The 9,752-nt window shown below is 42.3% G+C and overlaps 1 protein-coding gene across 1 annotated transcript in view; it reads left to right on the top strand.

Moving 5' to 3' along the window:
* The first annotated feature begins 782 nt into the window (after positions 1-782).
* The window catches only part of fam20ca (FAM20C golgi associated secretory pathway kinase a), a 36,394-nt gene continuing 27,424 nt past the window's right edge, over positions 783-9,752 (top strand). The window contains exons 1-3 of the mRNA XM_017421748.3: positions 783-2,044; positions 2,315-2,499; positions 5,604-5,682. Coding sequence (XP_017277237.1) covers positions 1,452-2,044; positions 2,315-2,499; positions 5,604-5,682 — 857 coding nt within the window. The 5' untranslated portion in view covers positions 783-1,451. The remainder of the gene's footprint in view (positions 2,045-2,314; positions 2,500-5,603; positions 5,683-9,752) is intronic.

The raw sequence follows: 9,752 nt of genomic DNA, 5'->3' as shown, positions 1-9,752 counted from the left end.
AACAAACAAACGCTCATACGGGGCTTTCTGTTAAAGGTTTTTAGACACTGTATGCACCACTTTATTATTCCCACTCATACACTGATAAGCATATCGGTGGGTGGTGGTGGGGGTACAGCATCTTGCCCCACACTTTGATACACTGCTGGGCCTGGGACTCAAACCTCTGACCATCCGATCAGAAGACTGTATGCTTTAGGACAATGATTCCCAAAGATGGGGTCGGGACCCCAATGTGGGTCACTCGACATCAAGTAGAGGTCCTATATCAACTCACAATAAAAGACTTATTCGCACCATATTCATTAGAAAAACTTGAAACACAAGACCATAAATTGATTTAAAAAATAGCATAAAGGATGTTAAGACTGTTTGTGTTGTCATTATGTCCTTATTTTAGAGAGTCATTAGCATTTTTGGATGTTTAAACAGCCAACAGATGGCCTCACACACCTTTGTCACTGTTATTTTACTGAAAAGTTTGGGATCCGCTGCTTTAGGAGACACTTATAAACCAGTTCGCTCATCTGTCAGATTAGAATGAAGCAACTGTTTCCCCAGCTTTAGGACACTTTCTTTTCTCATCCTTAAGTACCCTTCACGGTCCAACTTTAAGAATCAGTCCACTCCCGTCCTCTGTAATGAAGTAGCATGCAGGACCGTGCGTGGGGCGGCGCCGGCGCCCTCTGGCGGCGGTCAGGGGAGTTGCAGCCTCCCCTCTCATGTCACAGTTGCTGCTGCTGCTGCTGCTGCTGCTGCTGCTGCTGCTGTTGCTGCTCGTATGTGCAGACGCAGCCAATCTCTTCCTCATGACGCCACCGAGGCTGGGCTCAGATGTCTTCGATCCTGAGATTTAACAGACCCACCCTGGATGCGAGCCCTCCGAGGTGAAGACAAGGCAGCGTGAAAGGGAGGAAGGACCCGAATCACGACCAGGACCAGAACACCTGCCGGAGCTGCTGTCAGACAGACCAGAAGAAGAAGAAGAAGAAGAAGAAGAAGTGGGGCAGCATCCGAGCATCTTTCTGATGACCTCTTCAATTTGTGGCGGATTCTTCTCCTTTGTCTCTCCTGTCTTGCTCATGAATTTATCCTGAATACGCTTGGACAGCTTTGGCTGTCTGTGTGACTTTTTTTTTTTTTTTTTTTTTTTAAAGACACGTCTGACTGTCTGCGCTGCTTTCGATGCGTTTAACGGGACCCCACTCCTGTCTCTCACACTTCCTCCAACATTTACCCAGTCCCCCGTCCTCCTGACACCCTGTCCCGGTCCGGCTTTTCTTCCAACAATGCGCTCACCTGTCTGGGACCGGTGTGGTGCGCTCCGAGGCTGTCCAACATGACGGAGTTTCTCACATAAGCTGCAGCTCTTCGCCTTTTCATAGCAACAATTGGACATCGGTGTCAGCGCCGCGAAGCTCGTTTCGTGTCAGAGGAAAAGAGAAATAGCCATGATTTTGTTTCGCAGATTCCGAGTGTTGATCCTCATGGTGTTTTTGGTCGCGTGCACTTTGCACATCATGATAGACCTGCTGCCCAAGCTGGAGAAGAGGGCTGCCGGGGCGGACGGGGAGGACGGCGGCGGCGGCGGCGGCGGCGGCGGCGGCGGCGGCTGTCAGTGCGCCCAGCACCCGGCCGGAGAGGCGCAGGGCTGGGGCAAGCAGCGCGCCGACGCCGGCTGGCCTAACAAGAAGCACACGCTGAGAATCCTGCAGGATTTCAGCAACGAGCCGAGCTCCAACCTCACGTCCCGCTCGCTGGAGAAAAGCTCAGCCAGCGCCGCCGCCGCCGGGGACAAAGCGGCGGACCCCCACGGGCGGACCAGACCCCCATCGGCGGCGGGCGATCCCAAGGAGCACAAGCCGCTCATAGGGAACGGGAGCGGGGGTCGGACCGCCTTTGCCCCCCTTGTCTCCCGGCTGGCTGCTCTGTTTGAACATCCCTTATTCAAGGTTGACCTTCCTCCCCTCACAGATGATGATACTTTATTTAACGTCAACAATGACATCAGGTTTTACCCCAAAGCAACAGGGAACCAGGCATGGTGAGGACAACAACAAGTTAGTTCACTTAAGGAGATGCTAAGGAACAAAGAGCAGGCCACAGACTTTAAATGACAGCCTATCAGTTTCTATTATAACTATTATAACCAATATCTATCTATCTATCTATCTATCTATCTATCTATCTATCGAGCACATTTTGATCTCCTGTCCTGCATCTCTTCATAGTGAAGTTGTATTTTTAACCCTTGATCTGAGCCTCACAACCTTTCTAGTTAACCTGCATCCTTCCTCTTCTTGTTGTTTTCCAGGCACAACGAGGAGGGCAACGAGGAAGAGGATGAGTTTGCTCCGACCTCAGAGGTGACAGCAGAGTCCTACCCCAACTGGCTGCGCTTCCACATCGGGATCAACCGCTACGAGCTGTACCCCAGACACAGTCCTGTGCTGGACGCCCTGCTGAAGGACCTGGTCACTCAGAGGATCACCAGCGTGGGTAAGAGTCATGCAACCACGGTGTGCAGCCCGGGAGGTAGTGGGACACATTTCACAGCAAGAAGAGTTGATTCTGTAGAGGAAATATATCAACCTTTAGATGCACACACGTTTTACTCTGAGCTGTTTGCATCTGTCTTTTTCTGTAGCTTTTTATTAAGCATTCACATTTCAAAGAGTCTGAGCGCGCTCACTTACTCTGTGGTTCATAAACCTCCTGCAGGGACCCGGCTGTGAGTCACTAAACAAGCAGCATATTTTTTGCTGTCGTAGTTAAAAGACGTAAAAACTGTAGTCATCAACGGAGGAAAATAGCTGTGATGTTTGCTGGAGAAGTTGAGCAACACCTGAACTTTACCCGGTCGGCACACAAACATGTCCATGAAGACCACATTTAGAAACCTGGGCGAAATATTGATGAGTAATGTCTCCATTTGAACCTTCAGGTGAACAAATAGTTGAAATGCTTACACAGTTATGTGTTTTTAACATGTTTGTGTTGTATTTGAAGATTAGCTGACTAGAAAAAAGGTTTTAGATGTTCAAAATGAAGTTATAAATACATTTTTATTCATAAAGTAATATTAAATTCTTTCCAGTGTTCAATTTTAAAGTATTTTGTAAAACCTATTTGTGCTTGTAGGGACTGGCTGCAATACGTTTTTATGGGATTAATATCTTCCTATTGTGCTGTTTTCTTGTGGATGGTGATTCATCTGCCAATTGTCTCACCGTTACTAGTCCCGCCATCTCCTTTGTCTGCAGAAAAAAAACAACCTATGCAGCGATTGTGTGTCCTTGGATGCATGTACTACCAGTGCCCCATAATTACTGCACACCCTCACCACTTATCCGTCACACCAAAATGACAAAACAGAGGCAACATTTGAAAGTTTCCCTCGTCAGCATTTTATCCCAAACAGTGGTTTCTGTCCCTCTGCTGGAGCTGGCCTTTTGTTCAGTGTTCAGTTGAACTCATAAATCATAGATGTGTGAGGAGGCACAGGTGAGAGCACGATGGATTTATCATCACGGCTTTGGAGGGGAAGCTGATGGAGGTGGGCGAGGTTTGGACCTCTCCTGGGGGAAAAAAAGAAAAATGTGACTGGTAAAAGTTACCGTCAAAGTCTGGCTTGATTTCATGTCAGATACAACGTAGAGAAACAATCAGCTCAGCCTTTAAAGTGGGAGTAAATTTTGTTTTTACATAAAATTTTATGTAGATTTGACCAAAGCAGTACATCAATGATGGCCACTTCTTTTGGAAGCTTAGATTCTAGAAGTTGACTGATGTTTTCTGGGGGTTTTTTAAAGGCCGATACCGATGCAGATTTTTGCAAATCAGGGAAGAGAATTCGGGCCGATTTCTTGAACTAATCTGTTTTTTGTTTTGGGTTGAAAACTATAACAGTTCAGTGTTCTTACACATTACAATGTACTACATTAGAAAAAATGAACACTTAAAGCAGCAGGTTTATTGAGGTGAATTAGTTTTGTTTTGTTTTTTTTAACAGAGGCAAAGTTACACTGGTTTACGTGACAGGGGAGGGACTTAAAGGGGAGTTTTCATGGATGCTGGTCCGGTTCCAGCTTCAACTTCTAGGTTTCTATTGGATGTGTCAAGATTTTTATGGTTGACATGCTCAGAAAATGGGCCACTAATGATGATGTCATCAGGACAAGGACACTACTTAGGACCCACTGACTCTAAACACAATTATTTAGCACAGAATATTGGTAAAGCGTAATGTCATCTTAGTATTCTGGTCAACTTCCTTTGTGATTCCTGGTGTTGTGCTGGAAAAACATCCCAGGAAGCACAGTGACACAAGGGCATACTTTAAATTAACTCAGTATGCTCAGGCACGGCCGATGCTGATTATTTAAAAATGGCAAAAATTGGCCAGGTTAATCGGCTTACAGATCAGTTGATCCAACTCTATTTAGGTCGTGACTTTAAAAGACAGTTCATTGATTTCCAGTCTCTTAAACGTTTTGTCTGGCTGTAGAAATGCATCAACATGCTCTTTGTGACCTTCCACTCCAGCAAATCTATCATATGTCCAAGCCTAATGCTTCTTGTGTTCTTTAAGTTTAATCTCAGTCAGTTATCTTTCTCTGTCAGAAAGAAAAGGTTATGTACCGCCGTGCGCAACAGTGCATACAAAAATCCAGAAGCCTTTGAAAATGAGTCACAGTCAAAAGAGAAGCTTTCTGGCACTGAGTAAAACGACCTGAGACAGACGGATGAGAACAGAGGGAACGTGGAAACAAGGATGATGTATCCAAACAAAAAAAAAAGAGAAAACAGAGGAACAAAATGTGAGAGCTCTCGAGACAAAAACATCAAGACAGTCGGTAAACACCAAATACAGCTTTATGTAAATGCTCAGTGAAGCCAGCTGCTCAGGCAGTAAGTGGGTCCACAACTGTGGGCTTATTCTGATACTGGGGTTAGGCTGAAGCGCTGTGTTCCGTAATACACTCAAGTTAATGTGCTGTAATAAATGGGCAAATCTGCCCAAAAGCCTGTCCATTGTGACAGAAACACAAGGCATTTAGACGGGCCTGGCGGTCCTTTTGTTTGAGTCAGAGGGAAGCAGGAAGCTCACAGTCGGTCTCCATCACCCCGTGGGAGACACCATGAATATGACTGATAGTCGGAGACATGGAGGCCCGGCTCCACTGCCCAAGAACAGGAGGTTAGTTTGACTGAGTGACAAAGGAAGCAGCAAATGTGCACAAGTCGACACAAGTGATGAGTACAATAGAGAAACATGCAGTGGGACTTTGTTTACTTTTATGTTCGGCCTTCAATCAAACCCAGAGGAAGCCCTAGTTTGCCAGCAGATGCTTTTTTGCGATCGTTTTCTAGCAGTCACGTTTGTGCTCGGTCACACAGAGCTCCTAACTGCCATAAATTCACTGTAATTGCACAGCAATTGGCAAATTAGTCAACAGATGCATAAAGTCTATTATGAATCCATGCAAAATTGTATAATTGTCAAATAACAAAACAGCTGTGCCTATGTATGGGTGTTTGTGTGTGTTAAAGACTGCACGGTTTGAGTTGTAAACTAACATCTCACTTGTTTCCCTTTCCAGCCATGAAATCAGGAGGCACCCAGCTGAAGCTGATCATGACTTTCCAGAACTATGGACAAGCGCTTTTCAAGCCAATGAAGTAAGTCACACAGGAATGGATTATATCATTTCACACTTAACACCACATTTAGTTATACAACACCAATTCTGAAAGTGGTGAGACGTTAAATAAAATGTAAGTAAAAGCAGAATGCGATCAATTTCTAATCCTATACCAATAATTTACATTGAAACATAAAATGTTGAAACTAAGAAATTGTTCTATTTTTGTGGGGGGGAAAAACAAGGTAATATTTAATTTTATGACAGCAAAACATCTGAAAAGTTGGGACAGGGACAACAAAAGATGTGGTACAAATAAGAAACAGGTGGAAGAGCAAGGAACCATCACCACCACCAAAGAGGAACCATCCAGCCTGTTATCAACACACAGTTCAACACCCTGCCTCTCTGATGGTATGGGGGTGCATTAGTACCTATGGCAGACAGCTTACAGATCTGGAAAGGCGTTATTGATACAGAACAGTATATAAATATTTTAGAACATCTACTCCCATCCAGACTGAGCCTTTTTCAGGGAAGGCCTTGCATATTTTGTGAAACCGAAAAAGTGTCAAAGAAGACCCAGGACCGTTGAAATCAGTTGCTGCCATAAAATTCACAATTATTGTTGTTTTTCCTGAAACGGTACAATAACTTGGTTTAAACGTTTGATATCTTTACTGTCAAATGTATGTAAATCTATGATTTTAAAATCACTACATTTTGTTTTTATTTACATTTTACCCAACCTTTTTGGGAATAAGGTTGTAGAACTTTGCCGGGGTTTTTTTTTATATTTGTCCGAGGATCTTCTTTAAAACATGCAACTAAACACTCCTCAGATTATCTACCACGTAATGTGATTTATTTTATGTTTCCTGATGAACACTGCCGCCTTTTTCAGAGTGCTCATATTCACATATCTCCCCTTCGTGTGATCTTCTTCTGATGGGGAATCGTCTGTCTGCTTTTTAATTAACATCAACAGGCTTATGTGTTAATTAAAACGAGCAGTGAGCCGTCGTGAAGGCATCTTTAGGGAGGCATACATGCTGGCGAAAGCACTTCGCTCGTGGAAAAAAAAAAAAAAAAAAATGGATACCTTTTCCTCTCAGCTGTCTGAGTTTTTCCTGATGAATTCCCACGTCGACGCGTATAAACAGCGTCCGAGCCAACTGCACTGTGATCAGACGTAATTGCTCACAAGCCTGGTTCGATTGCTATGAAATGCAAAAAGGTTTTCTGCATGAGAGCCCCTGTGGAGAACATTAGAGTGAGAGCAGAGAGAGGTACAGTGAGAAATACAGTCCATGAGGAGGTGTGTGTGTGTGTTAAGACTTGAAGATTTATGGTGAGTGAAACTTACAAAGCCTCAAAGTATCTTACCTAACAAGGACTAGGTTGTAATATATTTTTTTTATCTTTCCAACCATAAAAAGCCATTTACAGTACAAATCACACTATGTTTTTTCATTCCTTGCAGGAATTGGAAGGTTTAGATGTGTGATTTCAATATCATCTGTAGAAACGATACCTAAATGCAAAAATGGCTAAAATTCAGTCAGTTTTACAGCTACATTTGGCCTGGTACTAGCTGAGATTCATTCATAAAACATACTCTGAGCGTAATTGCACATAATATTATTTTCTTAGTTTGACCAAAACAACTACTACTGTCATTTCCTAACATAGATGATGTTAGTCTAAAACTCTGGCATGAAAGGCGGTGGGCGATATGCACTCCTTCAAGGAATGCTAGGCCTTTAATTAACATAGTTTGGTGGTTATTGTTCTCAGTGGTGGCAGATCTGAGCTTCGTGGATTTTGCTCTCTCTGTGTCTTGTTTTCAAACTGAACCGGAGGGTGCATTTCAGAGCGCATTGTTCACAGAATTTGCCCCAGCATATGCTTCAGACTTCAGAAGATGAATAAATCTGTGTTAGTTTTCATACATGAAAACCTTTCTGCCAACAAACAACAACACCCAGCAGGGATCATCTGACAAGTACAGAGGTTACCCGGGGTTTTTCCTCCGTCTCCGCGGATGATTCATGGGTTGCCTCTCAGCTACACGGACAGTCGGACAATATGTGCACGTGCATGAGCCGCATGTGAGTGTAAGGTTTCGTGGCAGCATGGGTCAAAAACAAAGGGGCATGGTCAGATCCCGGCGTGTTGCTCAGGGCAAAGTGTGACATTAAATTTACCCAGAGAGTCATTCATTGTCAACAGTTAGCAACAGTTAGCAAGGACAATTAAACAATTCATTCTGATTGTAAAAGGTCATTAATTAATCAAATTAATTAATAATTAGTCTCATTAAGTTGCATAGGATTACTATTTTTTTGCTCTGTGTATTGTGTCAAACCTCATTATGTTGACTGAAAAGTCAGTGAATCATACGGCATCATATCACATTGGTTTTAATATATCGTATTGTTGGCTGTGTATCAAGTTTTGAGATATGTATCATATCAGCCACAGATCAGTTGGAACAACTCCACCTCTTTAGATGCAAGTGTTCAGTTTTGTCAAACAAAACTCAAATTCATCTCTTACAAATGGCATTTATTATTCAATGACAATAAATTTAAATATATTTGAAAAGCTGACAAAACTAGAAATGTTTGCATTTTCTGCAAAAAGTGAGTTGCCAAAGTTAAACCAATAAGAACAAAAGTGGAAACTATCAAGACAAAGATTAAAATTAGCAAAACAGCAGCTAAAATCTAAAAATGAAAAGGATCTCTGTTCATTTCTGTGAGCCATTTTTTTTGTTTTCTAAGGCTGATGTACACCTAATGATTAATTCCTCACATTTAAATTAAAATCTACTGGCTCGTGAGATATTTTACTAACACAACAGACAAACAAACAGACCTTTTGGTGATGAACTTTAAACACTGAACACTTTTAAAACTTTATTTACACGAATTTGGTGGACCTTTGTGGTTTTATTAATTTCATGATTAGTCTTTAATCCAGCATTATTACAATAGAGGTTAAATGATTCAATTGTGTTTCCACTGAATTTTATCATAAAGGTAAAATAATTAAACCTACGACTGGATTTATAAGTCTGTCCTTTAAAATTGCAAAAAAAAAGCTCTGATTTTCCCTTTTTAGAAACAGTCTTTCTCAGATTCTGCTGGAAACAAATTTGACAGTAATTACATGTCAGTTTCTGAACCACAAGCTACGGATTCCTGCGGCTCTTTGTTTAGCCTGTCACATTTTATTCAGGCTTCCTGCTCCGACTGTCACAGTCATCTGTCTGCAGTGTGTACAGATATTATACAAAACTCCCCAGAGCGGAATTACAAAAATAAAGACCTTTCTGAGAGGTACACTGTAGAAAAACTAACCTTTGTTCTGTTTTAGTTAAAGCATAACATGAGCGTTTGTTCTTTGTGTCATGTTGATCAGTCCTACCTTGTTTTAGGAACGGCTGGTGCATTCTGGGTACAGTAGTTTAGAGCGTTCCTATAATTCATTGTGTTTTGTTACTTGTCCTACTGTGCAGCATCAAGTGGTGCTTTGATGTTTCGAGCCTCGTTTGAGTCGGATGCAGATGTCTGCACCGCCACAGGCCCCGAGCAGGCTGACAGCTTCACAACGTGTCGTCCCGACGTTCTTTTAAATGCAGCTCGGCGAAAATATTTAAAGCTTTGTCCTGTCTGCCTAACTAGTGTTTTGATTTCAAGTGTGCTTGGTACAGGATGCTCATTTAGCTTTCAAACGGCAAAATTATTCTCTTATTTTTATTGTCTGCCGCCAAAAGGTGAAAGGTGAATGATAATGTTTTTACCAATGTTTGTGTGTCTGTATCATTAGCAAATTTTCTCATGAATGGATTTGAATGAAACTTCCAGAAAGCAATCACTGAAAGTACATCTACAACTGATTAAGCTTTGGAGTCAACTGGAATTAAGATGGCCACCACATCAAAGCAATTTTAGCAAACCCTAAAATGGCTATAATATATATAATTTTACAGATTGAGCTATAACTTTACATGATCTTGGTCTAAAACTGTGGCATGCAAGACGGCGGGCGATATGCATTCCTTCAAGGAATGCTAAGCCTTTTACTCTCAAAGAAGATTGA

This window comes from Kryptolebias marmoratus, linkage group LG12 (genome assembly GCF_001649575.2).
Source record: "Kryptolebias marmoratus isolate JLee-2015 linkage group LG12, ASM164957v2, whole genome shotgun sequence".
NCBI classification, from domain to species: Eukaryota; Metazoa; Chordata; class Actinopteri; order Cyprinodontiformes; family Rivulidae; genus Kryptolebias; species Kryptolebias marmoratus.
Note: the sequence above shows the minus strand (reverse complement) of the source record. Positions and strands in the feature narration are given on the sequence as shown.